The following is a 20,616-nucleotide window of genomic DNA, read 5'->3' on the forward strand; positions in this document are numbered from 1 at the left end:
TTTGGAAAGTGAAATAAAAAAAAAATATGTAACATTAATTCATAATGGTTGAATTCTTTGGGTATTATTTCATGACTCTTTTCTACTTACTCCAATGGAACTTTTGTCTACTGTTTTCAGTAGATCAATAGGTGTTTTGAAACATCTACTGTGTTCAGATTTCAAAAATATATAAATACAAAAAATAATAAGGTGGTATGAAATTAATATTTACAGCCAAAATATTAAACTTAACATATTATACACTATACTGAATAAATTAATTTCACTTGCAGTTTCTCTACTGTACTGGTTTCAGTAGATTAATAGGTGTTTTGAATCATCTATGTTAAGATTTTTTAAATTTGAATTACAATTTGTGTGCATGAAAACTTAGGGTATTTTACACCCGTCACGCTATACGGGATCCAGCCCCTTATCATGACAAAAATAAAAGCGTGTCTGAAAACTAAAATATCCTTACCTGGGTTAAAAGCTGAGCCTGTAAAGCGACAGACAGTCAGCACAAACAAGGACAACACACACACAGTCCTACAAAGATTATACTAACAGTAGGTCCTATCACCAGAGCCTCGTTAGTCTGCAAAATGCAGTTCAGAGTGTACTACATGGAAGTGAGGTTGGTTTAAATTTTAAATAGATATAAAAACAAATTGTTAGTGAGGAGGAATAAAAAGTTATATTTACAGCTAACATGCTGAGCTAAACACACTACAAGGGTGTAAGGGATGACCTTCCACGAAGTATGTACACACAATTGTTGCTTCCACGTAGTACACCCTGGACTTCAGTTTGCAGACAAACGAGGTTCTGGCGACTGGCCCCATGGCCAGTATAATTTTCTGTGTTTTCCTGTGTTTGGTCCTTGTGGGTGCTGAGTGCCTCTTTACAGCCTCAGCTTTTAACCGAATTCTGAATATTTTAATATTTTAGTTACAACACGACGTTACAGTTATGTTATTTTAGTTCTGATAAGGGGCTGGACCCCGTATAAAGTGACAGGTGCAAAATAGCCTAAGTGCTGACGCACCCAAAATTTTGAATTCAAATTGAAATTCAAACACACTAAATGCAATATTACATGTAGTACTGAAGAGAATATTTCACTTGTAGTTCCTCAACTGTAATTACACTTAAGGCCTACTGAAAGTGTTCAGTAGGAAATCATTGATTTTGAGTAGATTTCCGAGGAACACAGTAGAGTACTACAATTGATAACAGTAGATTCTGTCTACTATAAACAGTAGAAATTGTGTAGGTTTATAACGACGATGAGAATGAAACAGAGGTAAAAGCAATGATAATGAAATGCAGAAGCGACCTGGAGCAAACAGGAACGTAGAATGTCTGGCAGCGAGACGCAAGAGTTGATCAAGCGATTGTAGCATCAAATTTAGCTTTGAGCTCATAATTGATATTTCTACATGAGCTCAACATACAAGTTACATACAATGAGAGAATTGAATTGAGTTTACATCACGTGATATGAGTCGAAACTATTGTTGCACATTGAACTGTGAAGTGAATCAATATTCAATTCGATTAACTAGTGAATGGTGATGTGCTGAGATTTTGTAACGAGATGTGCCAAATGGCTGACAGTATAATAACTTATGGACACATTGATTTAATATATTTGAACAATCTTATAACGTACGATTTTGCATGAAATTTTATTACTTGAATCTACATCACTTCATTGCAAAGGCTACAAGGCATTTTATGGGTTGTAAAATTCTGTGTTTGATTCACCGTTCGGTTAACTCTGCGATTTTTATTTCTTATTAAACCGAAAAATTATTTATTGCATTTTACTTATTACGAAAATTCGTATATTATTTGCTTTTCGAAATGTAGAGAATATATTGTTTTTCATGCTTTTTACAAGAATACAACTATGCATAGTGAACAAAAAATAATGTAATATAAATACTATTCACAAAAGGATGTCAATAGTATTTATTTGTTTTGTTTCTTGATAATTTTCCCTAAAATAAAAATGTATAACTTTCGCTGAACATGAAAGTTCGTCGAATATGACACATGGATCATTTTTATGCAAATCCTAGTAAAATGATGAGAAATTCACAAAACAAATTCTGAAAAATTAATGTCAAAAATAACATTAGAAAATCATTAGAAAGGAGTGTTATTTTTTAAAAAATATATACAACATTTTTATTTCTTTCAATTATTAATTAAATACAATACTTAGTTGCTATATATAATAATAATAGGGGTAATCGAACAGAAGTCAAACTTATAATCTTCGGCGTGTAATACTGATAGCCTATCACCGAACAACTTTACCATCATAAAATACATTGAAGTTTTTTTTCTCGGAAATTACTGGCTAGTGCACGCTGGAACCTTGCCATACGAATATCTACCATACCACTACAAGAAGCCACGTCACAACCTCAATTCTCGAAGCTGTAGCCTCTCCATGTAAAACGATTGCGTCGTAAATATAGTAGATTTTGCTTAAATGTTTTGTGACATTCATACCACCTTTATTTCATTTGCTACAAAGGAGCGTTTGGGTGCGTTGTTTATAAAGAGGCGGGTGGGGATTATATTTCTAATGCATATTGAACGAATTGGTCTTATCTCATAATCATGCCATAAGAAGGAACGAACTCATGGGGTAGTGGTTATCACACTGGGTTGTCACTCTAATGGTCGTAGGTTCAAATCCGCACGGTGGCAAAAACTTTTCGTAAGCTTTATTCGTTCCCATTGTTACTATTTGAATTAGTCTTCTTTGAAACTAACAACGAAAGATTATACAATTAACTCTCTCTCTTTCAAAATGGTAATATGAGGACAGGTTTCTTATTATAAGAATTGGAAATTTTAGTGGTCCCAACGCATCTAAAATCCAAAATACTAGATCGACGCTATTTTCTACTGAATTCTAAATCCACGTTATACACAGATAGGCTAATGGGGCCTTGACCTACAGTTTAAAGTGAGATACGAACCACTATGTGTGTCCACTTGTTATCCTGCACTGAACGTAAAACAAACAGCTCCCCGCCCCCATTGTTAAAACAAATTTACATTAAATATGGTATTTATAAGATAATCATCATTGATTTGATTGTTTTTATTACTGAACGTCAAATAAAACATTTTCCACAATCACCTCTTCGTCCCATCTCTCCCAATATCTTTCTGTCCCTCTCTTTTCCCCCTTCCCCACCCCCGACACACATGTATCAAAATAAATATATTCTTAGGTTTGTATGTGTATAAATATAACATTAAATACCCCCAAAAATACTATTGTCTACTTTCCGTCACCCCTCTCCCACTCCCACAACCCCTCATTATTATTGGCGTTCGCCAGACCAAGTGGTAATGTATCGACGTCTTGTAATCGGTGTGTCCTTTTCTGAGTTCCAGTCAGGTCGCATAATGTTTCAGATTCCAATTTAAATGTATCCCGAGTCTGATTAGCCTATGTGTGCAAAAAGTGATGTTAAAACGAACTCTTGACCTCAATAATACAAGTTGTGTATTTTCTTTCAGCTGTGGTTCCCTCTTTTCACGAGAAATAACGAATTAACCTAATCATTAACTCAACAAATAAAAATGCATCTCTAAATTAATTAATGAAAACTGTTATTACACCCAAACCACTATTTTATCGTAAATGTCAATGAAATGCCATCTCACGTAGTGAAAACAATGTGAAAATTGTTCTAATGAGTGATATATATGATTGTCAAACACATACATGAATACATTATATTAAGCTCATGAACTATAATTGGGACAATTTAATACTAATTTGAAACAATTAAAAGCATTAAAACGACAAAGTAAACTTTTGCGCAATCTTTCTGCCAATTCGCATTATTGAAACAATATTTAACCAATGGGGACGTTATCTCATATTTGGAAATGCTGCATTGGTTGAACTTCCTGTGGACAAGACCGTGAGTCACGCCGGATGCTCCTCAGAATCGAACTTCACTCTGATTGGAGGATCGTATATTTCACAACACTTCCTTGTTTCAGAGCTACCAACATAATTTCGTAAGACGTTGGACTTAGAAAAAATCCATGTGACAGATTTTTTGAACATGACTGTACCATAGTGGTTTAGTTTATTTGTGAGTTGGTCATGCATACTGTGTCAAAAGCTTTTGTTAAGTCTAGAAATAGTCCAACATATTGTTCTCTATTGTCTAAGAGTGTTCTGACATGTTCTATGTATTCAAATATTGCTGTATTTATTAATTTGCCTTTCCAAAGGTCATGTTATGAATTTGAGATTATGTTGTTCTTTTTTAAAAAGGTTGTCAATTGTTTGTTCATTGTAGTTTCTATGATTTTAGAGAAGGTGGAGAGTAATGCTATGGGTATGTAATTACTTATGTTGTGCTTATCCCCCTTTTTGTATATTGGTTTAATTTTTCCCACCTTTAATTTGTCTGGGAAAACTTCTGTGGAGAAGGATAGGTTGACTAGATAGCACAATGGATGAAGGATATTGGTAAGACTTGTCTTTATGACTGTCGAGGATATATCATCCAGACTGGTGGACCATTTACTTTTCATATTTGAAATGATGTTTCCCATTTCCTTTTCAGTGACTGGTTATAGGTACATTGATGTTCTACAGGATTTTACCTTTATTTGTGAATAGGTTTTATATGGTTTTAGTTTGCTTATCTCTAATTCAGTGAGGTACTTATTGAACATGTTTGCCACTGCCTGGGTTTTTTTATGGTTAACTCCTTGTGCTGCAGTGTGATGTTCTCTTGTACTCTGTTGTTTCTGCCTAATTCTTTGTTTATTACATCCCACATAGCTTTGGATTTTTTAGAGTTGTTTGATATTAATTTGTCATTGTGCATTTTTTTGTTGCTTGGAGGACTTTTCTATATATACATTTATATTCTCATTTTTTGGCTTGCTGTTTTTATACCTGTTGTGATCCATGATTTGTCTTTTTGTTTTTGTTTCTTAACTCGTTGTTTTGGAAAAGCTATATCATAATAGTAGGAAAAAGTATTATGAAATTTATCAAATGCATGGTTTACTGTACTGCACTCATATATATCTTTCCAGTTTTCTTTACTAAGTAAGTGGTTGAAGTAGACATAATTATTGTCATTAAAAATTATTTTCTTTATGTATTCAGTTGTGGCTTCAGTGACATTTCTTTTGTCAGAGAAATGAATGGAAATTTTAAATGATTGTGCAAAGTGATCAGAAAAACCTGTGTCGTAAATCTCTACTGAACATTGAAAATGTAGTGTGTTTAAAAGTATTTGATCCAAAGCAGTTTTGGATTTTTTTTGTCACTCTGGTCGGTTCTTTTACCATAGCCTCCAAGTTGAAGGTGTTTAAAAGCATGCTGAGTTTATGGTGTATATTCTATTTCAGAAAATAAATAATTAAGTCACCTATTAATGCTACCTTTTTATTGGTTTGTTGGAAGTGGTTTAGAATGTTTTCTACATTTTTGATATATTTAAATCGCTATCCGGCATTCTGTACATGCATATTATTGTTATTTTAAAGAGAGGTAATTCAATTATGCAAGATACGAAATGTTTTTCAATATTGAGATGATCAAATTTTTTGCATTCATTTGCCACTATGTTCTTCTTTATAAATATACATGCCCCCCCTCTCCCCATGTTGCATCTTGAGTAGTTTGAAGCTAGGTAAAAGTCTGGGAAGTTTATGAAGGAAATTTCTCCTGATTTTAGCCAATGTTCTGTGAAGCAGACTATGTCTGTGTCTGCTAGTTTATCTGCTAACAGTGATTCTATTTGTAGTTTTTTGTCATTGTTTATACCTTGGATGTTTTGGTGGAAAATATTCAGAGACATTGCCATACATTGCCCTGCCCATACACTGTTTATTTTTACGTCTTTGTGTTCCCTGTTTTTTACTGGTTTAGATTGATTGTTTAGCATTGATGTAGATTGTGAATTAATGTCCCTTACAGCTTTAATTTTACTTGCATCTTTATCGTTTATCATAAAAAAATCATTTTTCAGTTTGTCTGAAACATTCGTAATTCTATTTCACTATATTTTCCTTCATTCACCACTTCACTACTTTTTTCATCATTCACCACTTCACTAACTTTTCCATCTTTCACCACATCACTATTTTTTCCATCGCTCACCACTTCACTACCTCTTCCATCGTTCACCTCTTTTCCTTTTCCATCATATATCAATTCATTATGATTTTCACTATTTTTAATATCTTCACCATTTACACACTTCACATTTGAGACTTTTCCTGTCCATTTTAGGGGTATTATTTCTTGCACTTGGACTGTTTGCATAGCTCATGTTTATGATACATTTAGCAATATGTTGTTTTCCTGTCTTGTTGAAGTGCAATCCATGTCTTGTGTGCAGGTTTCTCTGCAGTGCGTCCAGCTTTAGTAATGATGAGTTTCTGAAACGTTTGCATATTGTTCCTATGTCCTTATTTACAGCTCTGATTGCATCATTTACACATGAAGTTCTTTCGAGGTCATGACGTAAGGGAATGTTTGCTACTGTTACTTGGGTATGGGTTAGATGGCTGAGGACATGCTTTAGGGTGTTGGTGATGGTAGATCCTTCATTCTTTGACATGCTGTTGGTTCCACATATCAATATGACATTGTCATTTTGTCCTAAGTCCTTACAATCTATAACAGTGCTGTTGGTGACCTGCTATATTCCCCCTCCAGGTATCACTATAGCACTGCAGGTGACACCTGTTACAATGTTATTTACGTATGTGGCAAGATTTCGGCCATGGCTGTCTGCATAGATAAGTATTATTTTCTTTGGTTTTGGGTGCATTTTGCTGTGCTCAGTTTCCGGCAGGCTAATTTCCTCATATCTATGCATTACTGACTCTCTTTGATGTGAGTTGGTAGTATCTCCTTTCCTAGTTGCAGTTGTCAATCTTGTGTTCTTCCATTTCAAATTTCCTAATACATTCACATTTCTCTTTTCACTAGTGTGTGGGGCTCCATTGCTCATTTCTTCATTTTCTAGGAGATTATAGCGATTTTGCACTGCTATTGGTTGACGTGTGTGGCAGGAAGGGTGAAGCTATCAGTTGGCGGACGTACCTTATGACTTTTTTTAACAACTTCACTCAATGTTGATTATGATACTGCGCTTGTCTTTGCATTTTTGAGGTTTCTTAATTCTTGTGTAAGATCTTGGATGTCGCTTTCTAGGAGTTCGATAATTGCATTTTTGGAGGAGAGTTCAAGCTGTGCCTTCTTAAATGCCAACTTTGTTTCCCTACACTCTATACACGATGGCATTTTGTTGCGTGTATTCTAACTGTACAGGATGGTTTGCATGTAATTTTGTCTGACTTATCTATTGTGCAGAGGCTCGCATTTCCTACACTTTCGTTTCACTGCACTTCCTCACTCCCGAGTTGGAAAGCACGCCTGACAATGGTGTGAATACCTCATATGGTTTATGAATTAGCACAGACTTGCTTCGTAAGCAAATTATTTATACTGGTTAATTAATTGGTCGAATTTAAGTTGTTAGATTTGCTTCGTATCCTGCTCTCCAACTTCCACAAGATAACGTATTTACACACCCCACCAATATATCACACAATTAACATATCGCAATCGCAAATTATCCCATTGCACAAGTCAATCATAAGAAGAAAAAGAAAATGTGCAGACATGCGCCTGTGACATGAATCCCTGATGGACCTAAAAAACCGTATGGACGTTACATACATAAGGAATTTTAATATTAAGAAAATGTAAGTTTCGTAGCACGTAGAAACACCCTTTGTTATTAAAAACTAATTTTTGTGAGGAAAATATTAGAAATTTGTGGGAAATCGAGGGTGTAGAATGAGACCACGGAGCTCAATGTGGTTTAATATGAACTCCATTTGACCATTGCATGCTAGTTTTGATTCCAGAGTGGTGTATTTGAGCCTAAAGTGGGCCTGAATCTAACTTTGATATGCACAAGCTTGCACAGATGTACTTGTGAGCAATATTACCCATTGAACTCATCCACCCAATTAAAAACTACTGTACAGAACTTAACCTCAAAGTATTGTTGTGCAACAGAGCTAAGTTTAGTTGAGCAATTTAAAACAAACTGGTGCCATTTATATTAGTCAGTATTAGTGATGTACTGCATGGGCATTGGGAGGGGAGGGGGTTGAATGGGTCGGTGGACCCCCTGAAAATTGACATTGTTCATTTAAAGATACAAGAAAGTCGAAGGTTTTTTACTCTTATTGTTAACAACAGAAATAAAGTTAATTTTGTTAGTATTCGAACAGAATAATCAAAGTAAAAACGCATTGGATGGAAAACAATGAGTGAAAAATACAGGAACAAGGTTATATTCTACCATTTCATCCAAAAAACAAATGGTTCCACAGTTTTCAAAACTCTAAGAATTACAGTTGTAGGTGAGAGGTCACACAACAAACTTTATGAAAAAAAACGTAACATTTAAAGCCTTTTCTTGAATGAGACGTGCAAAAGTTAATATCAAAATGCATTTCAGATACTACTGCATAAAATGCAAAAGAAATAATTGAAAATATTTGTGCTGGTATTCACTCGTTTGGTGGATCGAGTCTCACCATTTATATATATTATTATTATTATTATTTAGAATAACATTTATTATTTTGAACAATAACATTTATAACCGTGGTCTAATTCACTGAAAATGTCATTATTACATTATTTATTTCACAGTATAATTGGAGTATACAAGTACATTATGAGTACTGATCCACATGGGCATCAGGAGGGGGAGTCGAAGTGGTACTCTGACCCCTGAAAATTAGCATTGTTCATTTCAAGTTACGAAAAAGAAGAAAAATTGTTATTTTTATTGTTAATAACAGAAATGAGGTTCATTTAGTTAACATTCGAACAGAATTACCAAAGTAAAAACTGCATTAGATCAAATAAATTCTATCATTTAATTCAATGAATAAACAGTTCCACCGTTTCCAAAATTTCAAAACTTCGACTTTCATATGAGGGTTCACACAACAAAAAGTTTCCCCTAAGTTTTGTGCATAAATGTTACGAACAAAATAGAATAACTATACATTTCAATACAGTGACTGTATGAAATGTTAAAAAATAATAATAATAGTTATTCATTCATCTGGTGGATCGAGTAGAAGAGTTCAGCACAACATTGGTTTATTTCTATCAGTTTATAATAATTATCAATAGCCTGACCCCCCCCCCTCCCTACAAAAATTTCTGGCAACGTCCATGCTGATGCCCCACTGCATTTGAAACCTTGGCATAAAAGCAGGTGGTAGTGTCACTTAAACAGAATTGTAGTTTGCATATTTTCTGAAGATTAGATTGATACCGATCCTTGAAAATTGTATCAATTAAAAGTTACATGGAAAAAGTTGTAACTCCCTTACATCTAATTATATCAACCACATCTTTTATTCCACAAATATGAATATTAAAATAGCATTCATTTAATCACAAAATCAATTTTTTCTTACAATACTGGTGCAAAATAAATAAACATTTCAAATTTTGCATAATTGCCAAGATAATTAGACCAAAAAAAAATGTTATGTGGCATTTATGCAACCTCATGAAATACCCAAACTCAAGAAAGAAAAGTATTGGCCGGTATCAGTGAATGCATTTCACCTGAAACTTCCTGATGCCAATAGAACTGGCACTGGCCAATACCAATACATTGGCATCTGTATCAATTCAGCTCTAGTTATGACTTATAGGAAGCATTTGGATTCTCACAAATCTTATGCAACTTCTATATTTACAATGTAGCAATTCTAAATTGATTATTAGCTCTTTCTTACAGGTGAAAACCGAGTAAGTAGGGAGGATTGGAGAATAAATGTGACACTTCCTTCAATAGTAAAACTAGAGAGCAGATTTGTGCATACATACTTCACATATGGCTGCTAGAAAAAATGTACAGTAAGTATCCCTTTTCCTGTTTCTATCCTTAATATATAGTGTGTTTTGCCTACATGGAAGAATGATTTCATGACAGGGCAACTGTTATCTTGTTTCTAACTCATCTGACTACTTTTTAACAATGTGTTTACCTTTTATCATGTTTTAGCCCAAATCTTGTCCACCCTCCTGAGGAAGTCACCTGATGTGGTGAAAGCTGGAAAAAGTAAAGTAAAAGTACCAATGGCACCCATAGAGGGGGCCAGGGGGCACTTGCCTCCCCTGAGATATCTGGAAATATTTAATTTAATTTAAATTTTGAAATTGTAGCATGCAAAACATGGATGAGGGATGCCGTGAAAGAGAGCATATTAAGTGTCTATGCAAATTATGCTAGTGCTTGGGATACTTTATGACAATACTCTTAACTGGGGGAAAGCATCACCCCACATATCCACCAATTTAAGCACTGCTGCCCCTTCTGAGACAAATCCTGCGGGCTGCCTTGAAAAGTACATGGCTAAAGTGAACGTTACCTGTATAAATATGTTAGCACATGGTTAGTCAAATTTTATCTGAAAGTGTTATGTTCTAAAGTGATCACTCCCAGATCCAACCACACCAGCCATTTACAAACACTCCTATACCTGAGCCACACTAACTCCCGGCCACTATTCACAGTGGCACATTTTGACAAAATCCTGTTTCCCACTGGCTGCTTTGGGAAGGATGGATTCTAAGGTTCCTGCTTGTTGCCGAAACAGGGAACAAGCAGTAGGCCTAATTCGTTGCTTGACCGCAAGTTTCTTCGAAGGTCGTTGCCATAAAGGCAGGTCTGGTGCTGGGAGTTAGGCGAGGCTAGACCTTTCATCGATGGGAGTGCAGCTTCTTCTCGAACTTCCCCTCTTTTCAAAAGCCACTATGATATTTTTAATCTGAAAATTACATCTGCTTAGAATTTCTTCTAGAGTATTCAGGTGAATCTTCATGTGGTCTGCTTTCACTGTTGTCTAGATAAAGTAAAGTAAAAGTAAAGTTCTCCCCTGTACTTTGCACCATGCTATGAAGGCGTATAGGGGGTGTGGAGTTAGGTCCCTGTTGTATAGATATTATCAATAATTTAATAGACTACGTAGCCATAAAACTATTGTGAATATCTTGCCAACAGTGGTTTTCTGAAAGGAGAGGAAAATTTCGAAAAAAGCTGTCCTAGTGTTGGCCAAAGGTCCAGCTGAACCTTAAGGAAGATTTTACACCAAAGCAACAAGCGATAGTCATAGTGGCCCATGTCACTTGATGACTTCACTAATCAAATGTAGGCTTTTATGACCTGTCAATGCTGTTACAGTATGAACAATAGCTGTCAATTGGTTCATTCACAAGTGACATGTGACACTTGTCACTTTGGTGTAAAGTCTGTCTAAGCTTTTATGGCCTGTCAATGCTGTTACAGTATGAACAATAGCTGTCAATTGGTTCATTCACAAGTGACATGTGTCACTTGTCACTTTGGTGCAAAGTCTGTCTAAGCTTTTATGGCCTGTCAATGCTGTTACAGTATGAACAATTGCTGTCAATTGGTTCATTCACAAGTGACATGTGTCACTTGTCACTTTGGTGTAGGGTTACCAGATATCCGGTTTTTACCAGACATGTCCTACATTTTAGCCTTATGTCCGGCATCCGGGAGGAATTTGAAAAATATTATAAATGTCCTACATTTTGAGCGTCCCATAATATTAATTAGGAAAATGCATGTTCACAGATGAACAAAGAGATATTATGTAAGTTACAAATCTAAGGATATCACTGTACATTCCCAACCTCAATAGTGAAATGTATTTTGATTCAGTCATCCCCCCCTCCTCCAAATGAACAAAGTTTTGGGGGCATATTCTGATGATGTCAGTGTCAGAGTAGAATTTCTGATTTACACTGATGAAACAAGGTGTTTCCCATTCCTATTCAATATTTAGTTATTGAACTAAAAGCTAACCCAGATGAAACCATTTCAAGTTGCGGTAATCGCTGGACATTTGTGTGCCATTCCAGGCCATAATGCAAATGTTGAATGACTACTTTCATTACCATCAGCACAACGGACTCGTGAGCGAATTTTTTTTTTTTCATAAATATTTGGTACTGGTTCAGTATAATTTCAGAGTTTGACTGTTCAGTTTCTCATAAATATATTTTGACAAAACCTGAAATTTTGAGAAAAATGGGCTCCTCTAGAAGTACCTGTTAAAACATTAGTAAGAAATGTACTGTTTAGTATTGATTATAAGTACAAGAAATTTTGCATTTAAGAAATCATATTTATTTTCTTTGAAACTTAAAAGTGCCAATTTTGAATTACTTTCTAACGTGTTTTAAAAAAAAATGTATTACTTATTGTAAATATTTCGTGTCCTACATTTTGACTTGAAGTCCTACATTTTGGGGCATTATGTCCTACATTTCCCTTATAGCGATCTGGTAACCCTACTTTGGTGTAAAGTCTGTCTAAGTCTGTAGACCCTTGTGGAAGTATGGTGGAAAGCTGAAACTTAAAATGTAATGGCATGCCCAGAATTGTCAAAACCAGGGGGGGGGATTACATACACTTTTTTTGTAGTCAGCCATAATTTTCCCATCTTTTCCTGCCTTTGGCCCTCTTTTTTTAATTTTTTTTTTAGAAATACTGAGCCAAAAGGGTAGTTGACCCTCACCAACCCTCCTTGGTTACACCACTGCTTGTATGACAAACACTTAGTACATAGTGGATATGTCCTCATATATCCTCATATTTACAAAGCCTGTGCTCTTGAATTCAAGTCTTTTTTTTCAACAGCTTTTGAGAAATCTTCATTACTTGTATTGCATTGAAATTCAAGTGCCATACCTCCATATGTTCATATATGAAAAAAGAAAACGTAAATGAAATATCAAGAGCTGTTCTGAAGAAATTAGGAGAAATTTAATCACCTGCTGCTTGTTCTGAAAAGGGACCAGCAGGCATTGAAAGGTTATAGGATCCCTAGAATAAATCTAGGTTCTCCTGTACTTAGTTCATTACCATGCTAGAAACTTATGTATGTATAAGCTGCCTTTTTCTTTTTAATTTAAGTGCAGACCCACCTGAAGTTCCAATAACAGATTGGAGAAGGAATGAACTTTCAGATATAGATGAAATTCAGCACCTTATTACTCCCCTAACAATAAATATCTTTGGATCTATTAATTTGCCATTGATGTTGTAAGTAAAACTAATTTATGTGTTCTTGAATGTCAAAAATTTAGAAATTAACGTATAACTGTTTTTGTAAACATGTTTTGAAGTGGGATTTTCAAGTGTTTTGAGCATTTAAGTTCTTTTTTATCAGTTTAATTTGTGTTGACAAATTGTTATGTAAAATGGTTTATAAAAATTAGCACTGATAGCTTAACAGTAATTAAGTTGAGTGTTTGCTCAAAGTTAACATTACAGGGAGGCATGTGTGATAGGTGTTGTTCTAGAATGCATTTAATATGCTGGAAATTGCATTATTGCAGGCTAACAAGGGCTACTGGAATCGTGGATGAATCGGTGGTGTTTTTCTTATTGTGAGATGTCCTATGTTTGCTTTTATTTGTGGGTTCTGATTTGATCATATTTTTTAGTGTGCATAGTATTGCTTCAAACTACAGGGCTGGGCACGAGAAACCAGCCTGCCTCATCTTGTCAGACATTCTCACTCATTTGGTCTCAAACTATTAATTCTTGTAGAATTCTGCCATTTCACCCCTCCCTCTATAGCTGCACCTCCTCTCATTTTTCAAGAAGGCCGGTATTTCATGCCAAACCCTATATAAACAAGAGTAGACTGACATGGCCTCATAACATAAAAAACTCCTTGCGCAACAGCACTCTAAGGACAATGTTTTTTTCTTTGGGTGACGCATGGTCACCACATCGAGTCCCATTGCCGTTGTTTTCTGACTTTGGAGACCAGAGCCCACTACTTCTTTTCAAGTAGCTCCCCAATCCTCCTCAAAGCCAAAATTTTGGGGGTTCCCACCCAGGATCACTTGCACCAAAGGCGAGAGTGCTAACCATTTGGTTACACTGGAGCCCATACCTCATAACATGGTTAACCAAATTTTTAAGTTTTAGCACCACCCTCCCTTCTTTTCTTATCCATCTTATTTTAAGTGTGGCCGCTGTGGCTCAGTCGGTAACGCATCTGACTACCATGCTCAAGGTCCCGGGTTCGATCCCCGGCCGGTTCAAATCCGGGAACTTTTCTAACGATGGAAGCGGCCCCGGCGCCCACCCAGCGTCGAATGACATGGGTACCTGGGGGAAACCCTGGGGGGTAAAGGCGGTCAGGGGCGTGATGCTGATCACATCACCCCCACTCATGACCGGATCAAGAAAGTGTGGGGCGTTACCCCCACACCCCCTATACGCCTTCATGGCGTAGTGCTAAGCACAGGGGAGCACTTTACCTTTTTTTTAACCTTATTTTAACTTTTTTTTTTTTTTTTTTTTTTTTTTTTTTTTTTTTTTTATGTTTGAATTCCTGAGACCCTTGGGGAAGGATCCAAAAATGGGTCCAAAACGTTGGACTGAAGAGTAAGTTAAGGGACAGCCACTTGCAAGTACAAAACCTTTCATAACCAGTGATGTGTACTTCAGGTAGCAACTGACTAGATTGCACAAGTGCATAGATTGCAGTGTTGTTTCAACACAGAGGAAATAATTTCAACAAAAGTGATAATTTGGCACGAAATCTGAATTTTATTTATCTGTAACTGCAAATACGTGAATCCTCCATGAAGTTTCACTTCAAAATTCAAACATGATTTGCCGCAATTAAATACACACGAAAAAGATGCTAAATAACCCAATACAAACTTTAGCTGTGTATTTCAGATGACTGAAAATGTTGTCGGGTTGCAGTAAAGTAACTCTTGATTTTTTTCACACTTGCTGCACTTGTGTAGAAATAATCATGCAAGCATCGTAGATGCACTAAAAGGGGTTTTGATGGGTTAGAATCCACTCTTTGGATGAAATTCTCTTGAAAAACAAGGCATTATATTTATTTTGCTTTAGTTTCCTATGCATAACAGAATACTTTTTCTTGATGCATGTATTGCTTGCATTGTAAAATTATTTATCTTGAATAAATGTCTGATGAAAAGAGCATGTGTTCTCCCAAAATGTTTCATCGAAAATTGTGTTTATATGCTTGTAAGAACCATAGACTACAAGAGAAATAACAGGCATACTTTTCTGCTCACCAAATAAGAGATCAATTGCTCTATCACAGCTAGACTTGCTCCTTAGTGCATATCACTGTTTACAATTAATACATTTTTACAACTAGAGATGATCTATAGAACTGTATATTTCAAGAAAACATTTTAAATAGATATGATTTGTTTTTTCAGGGAAAAATCATGCTTATCTATCAGTCAGATTAATGCAAATGGAAAAATTGTTTCTCATATTTCATTATTTAATTATCCAAACATACCCTGCATTGATCCTTCCATATGGCCAGAATGGATAAAAAAAATATACAGGTAAGTGGAATGCCTAACTATTTAAAGGAATATTTCACACCCAAGTGACAAGCGACATATGACACTGGTTTCACACCAATGTGGTAAGTGGCATTTTTAGGGTTACCAGATCACTATAAGGGAAACGTAGGACGTGCTGTCCCAAAATGTAGGACATTAAGTGAAAATGTAAGACACAAAACATTCTCAATAAATAATTAATATTTCTATAGAACCCATTAGAAAGTAACTGAAAAATGACACTTTTCAGTCCTAAAAAATATTTTTTATGAATATTTATGCACAATTTCAAAACTTGCAATTATAATAAACAATGCAACTCTTACCACATACTTCTCAGACGAGTCAAATTTTCTCAAAATTTCAGGTTTAGTCAAAATATATTTATGTTAGAGTGGACAGTCAAACTCTCTGAAATTATAGCACATTGCACTGCGACGCCAAGGGTCCCAGGATCGAATCCCGCTCGGGCTTGGTTGTTTGTGAATGTCCATTCATCAATTTCATCATTTCATCACTCATCCCCATCTTCACAAATTAGCCAAGAGGCACAAAACGCGAAGTAAAATAAACTAAATCAATCAATCAATCTCTGAAATTATAGGGACCGGTACCAAACATTTTGCAGACTTTATGAAAAAATCATAACTATCGTGAGTCTGTTGTGCTGATGGTAATGAGAGTACTCTCTCAACATTTGCATTATGACCTGCAATGGCAAACAAATATTCAGCAATTACCGTAATTTGAAATTGTTCCAGAAGTGTCATCTTGAGTAGTTTTTAGTTCAATAAGAGGGTGTCTACCAAAATAACTCATACAGAATTCTTGACTTTTTCTGGACTTCTCTTGACCTTTTCTTGCATTTTTATTAACGTTTAATTATTCGACCCCTACTTAGGTAAAGTTGGAAATTAGTAATTAAGAATATATATATTTATTTAATGAAAACCCCTACCAAAGGGTCAGTTAAGATGAAAACTGATGATATATTTAAGAAGAGAATTAGACCTCCTTTATCTATTAATGCTTCGTGAATTGTTTTTGGAGACTAGCGAGGTTTTGGCGTCTGGACTCACAGCCAGTATAATCTTATGTGGGGCTTGTGTCTCTATATATTTGTGATTGTCCCATCATCCAGCTTATCTTACCACCATTCATCATCCTCACGATTAGCCAAAGGGATAGGAAAAAGTTACATAAAATAAACTAAATCAGCCAATCAGTCTTTGTTATAGAAAAAATTCTTGACCGCAAGTATAATTTATTGCCTTCTTATTGACTTCTTGATCTACTTGAAGATATCTTTACTTTTCCTTGATTTCCATGACTTTCTTGACTGGCAAACACCCTGATTAACTCTATACCCTTGCTTTACAATCAAATTATATTGAATAAGAATGGGGAACACCTTGTTCCATCAGGCAAGAAATTTCGCTCAGGCATTGAACAGTGACATCTTCACAAATTGGTCCCAAAATTTTGTTCATTAATTGCTTCCATTTGCCTCTTTGTTTAATAGCAGGACAAACTTTTTCCTTTTTGGGCAATGACTGATCAAAATAAATTTCACTATTGAGTTAGGAAGCGCAGTCCACAGACTTGTAACTTACATGTTTTTTTCTGTTACATATTTCCATAATTAATATTATGTGACGCTCAAAATGTAGGACATTTATGATATTTTTCAAATTCCTCCCAGACACCGGACATAATGCTTAAATGTAGGACATGTCCGGAAAAAACCGGATGTCTGGTAACCCTAGGCATTTGGCCATGAATTGCTTATGCCTGACTAGCCACCTTCTCCTACAGCCTGGATAACAATTCACTGTTCAGTGAACTGAAAATTCGTGGTGGAAGGGATATTCACACACACACACACACACATACGCACACACACACACACACACACACACACACACACACACACACACACACACATACATACATACATATAGTGAAAGGAAGGTGGTCCTCAAATGGGATAAATAACAAATGAGAAGGGAATGGGAAACACTAACCATATACTGGAAAAGTCAAAACTTTCACAGCCAAATCTTCAGTTGAAGGTAAAGAATGGAATAAATGGAAGTGAGTGTTCAACCTGCAAAGTTGCCAGGTCCAGTGTGGATACAAGTTGGTATGGAAAAGCATGGTTCTTTGACCAGGCTTGTTGAATATTGTGAGTGGTGGTGGTGGTGGGGGTCATGAGAAAAAGGGAGGGTTCAGAATGGGAAAGAGGGTGAAGATGGTGTTGTTTGGGAAAGTTACCAAGTGGCCAGGAGTTGTGATTGCCGTCATGGCTAATATGTAAGCTTTCTCCCAGTTTTTGTACTAAGGTGTTGTTGGATTCAGGTAAAGGATGTTGAATATTTATTTATTTCTTGAAATTTCCAGTACAGCAGAAGCCATTTTAAACCGGAAAGAAACAACAGTAAAACAGTACACTAGTGTTAAAATGAACACACGAAACAAGATAAAATAAAATAAAATAAACAAAATATAAATATAAACATAAACAAGTCGAGACAGTTCCAAGGTAAACAGATGTGTTTTACAAAAGCATTACTTATATACAATTTTTTCTATGTTGGTGATGAAAGATGGATATGAACTGAATATATCGGTTTGGTTTGAGATTACATTGAACTGATTTGGTAGCCTATGAAATAGTGAACGTTGAATGAGTGAGAGTCTTGGAGTTGCAGTGTGGAAAGTTTCCTTGCTTCGTGTTTTATGTCTGGACACTCTGAGGGAGAGTTCGTGGAGTGGGATGCTGCATCTTAGGTTTCGATTAATTATCTTATGTAGTAATTTCATATCTGCAACGTATCTACGTGATTCTGGAGTATTTATGTTTAAGTTAATAAGAAGATCTCTCTTAGGTAGATTTCTCAGGGCCGGCACTCTATATCTAACGATAGAGAGGAAAAAGCTGAGAACATGCTCGATCTTGGAGGTATGAGAAGGGGCAGCCATGTTCCAGATGGGTGAACAGTATTCTAGAATGGGGGACACAAAAGTTTTGAAGTAACTGGAAAGTGTTTTCGGGTTATGGATTTTGGTGAATCTGTAAAGTAAGCCTAGCATACGCATTGCCTTTTTTGTGATGGTTGATATGTGATTATTGAAAGTTAGTTTAGAATCTATGAGGATACCTAGATCTCGGTGTTGTGCTTCCTTTGTTAGAGTGATGTCGGTGAGTGTATAATTACCTTCAAGAATGTTTTGCTTCAATGAAATTGTTATGTAGGATCATTTCGAAGGGTTTGTGGTCAGTTTCCATCGCTTACACCATTCTGAGAATCTATTTATGTCATTTTGGAGAAGTTGGATGTCTGATGGCTGTTTTATTTCTCTCATAATCTTGCAATCATCAGCGAACATTAGAATTGTGCTTGAGATGGGGGAATTAAAGAGGTCTGTGAGATCATCCAGATATAATACAAATAACAGAGGACCAAGAACGCTTCCTTGCGGCACACCAGATATAACAGGAAGCCAGTTAGAATTAGTTCCAGGAAGTATAACACGTTGTTGTCTATTTCTTAGATAGTCTTTCACTATTTTTAACGTGTTTCCAGTTATATTAAATCTGTTAGCTAATTTATGCAGTAAATAATGGTGATCCACTGAATCAAAAGCTTTGGACAGATCAAAGTACACAACATCCAACTGATTACGATTAGTAATTGCGTTTATGGCATAGGATTAATACCACAAGGTTCGCCACTAGGCCCAATTTTATTTGCTATTTTTATCAATGACGTTACTATTTGTTTAAAATCAAGTATTTGCCTTTAATATGCAGATGATATACAAATCTTAAAAAACATAAACACAATTAGTGATGTCGTTAAAGAAACGAATAAAGTTACACTTTTTTGTAAGTCTAATGGGATGGAAATTAATGTGAATAAGTGCAAAGTATTGAAGTGTAGTAGGAATATTTAAAACTTTGCATCAAATTACTATATTAATCAACAAAATACTATAGTAACTGTGAGGACTTGGGCATTTTAATTCACTCTTCTCTACTTTTTCAGACATTTTTCAGAAATTTGCAAGTGAGGCAAGCAAATGTAGGGTTATATATTTTTTCACTTGAATTACACATTTTAAATTTGAAACCACCCTTCGTATGTTTTGTGAAATTTTTATTATGCATAGAAACTATCTAAGCCATATGTCATACAAATTTAATAACCTGTCTGTCTTGAATAATTTCAGAGTTGGAAATCTTTCACCAAAAAATTCTATTTTCGTGCATTTGTTGGTCTGGGATCCTGAATACGAATATTTCTTCCTGAAAGATCTCATGCATGTAATATATTTAGAGTGGATGTCTGTTCAGAACATCATTTTTGTATATCCTCCCAAGATTAAAAAATGTGAGTATGCTAATTACAATTCAGTTCATTTCTTATCGGAATTATGACAAATACAAAGTGCTTCCTTTACTACACATCAGTGGCATATTCTGAAAATTTGACCTGGTTTACTTCAACAATTCTTGTTTATTTTATGTATTTATTATATATTAATTAGATATAATCTCTATATATATAAAAATGGATGTATGTGTGTGTGTGTGGGTGTGTATATTTATTTGTTCCGGCATAACCCTTGAATGCCTGGAGCAATTTCAACCAAACTTGGTACACGTATCACTTGCAGTCTGGGAAAATATACTGTGGGGGTAAGACACTCCTGGCACCCCTATGGTGGGGTGGGAAGAGGTAAAAATAATCGAGAACCACCGATATTAAATTCTGCACAAACAGACATCCGTGACTCTATGCAATCTGCACAATTATAGTGTTTCTGGGTTGTCTAATATTCAGGCTGCGTTGCGAATGGAATCCATAGTTTTCATGACACTCCCAATGCGGTTCAACTCCAAGTTCATCACCTATCAGCATGGCGGGTGAGAGGGGGTGAAAAATAAAATGTTACAAATGACTTAGATTGGTGTCGAATCTATAGTTTTCGAAGTCGCTAAGCTAATTGGTGACATTCACGATCACATTTAAAATTAGTTACATTTTCCACTATAGTTAGAATTCATTGTTTTCCTATCTAATACAAGATTGGGATAAATAAACACCCGGACAACG

At 35.5% G+C, this 20,616-nt stretch overlaps 1 protein-coding gene across 3 annotated transcripts in view; it reads left to right on the forward strand.

Moving 5' to 3' along the window:
• Positions 1-20,616, forward strand: part of LOC145980653 (cilia- and flagella-associated protein 61-like) — a 94,551-nt gene that overhangs the window by 6,528 nt on the left and 67,407 nt on the right. For 2 of the 3 annotated variants that reach the window (XM_083113703.1, XM_083113704.1), the window contains exons 2-5: positions 9,846-9,964; positions 13,053-13,181; positions 15,362-15,496; positions 19,730-19,890. In XM_083113703.1, the coding sequence (XP_082969829.1) occupies positions 9,942-9,964; positions 13,053-13,181; positions 15,362-15,496; positions 19,730-19,890 (448 nt within the window). In that variant the 5' untranslated portion in view covers positions 9,846-9,941. Of the gene's footprint in view, positions 1-9,845; positions 9,965-13,052; positions 13,182-15,361; positions 15,497-19,729; positions 19,891-20,616 lie in introns of those variants that run through there. The other variant, XM_083113705.1, reaches the window with a different exon arrangement.

This window comes from Lepisma saccharinum, chromosome 28 (genome assembly GCF_977018435.1).
Source record: "Lepisma saccharinum chromosome 28, izLepSacc3.1, whole genome shotgun sequence".
Lineage (NCBI taxonomy): Eukaryota > Metazoa > Arthropoda > Insecta > Zygentoma > Lepismatidae > Lepisma > Lepisma saccharinum.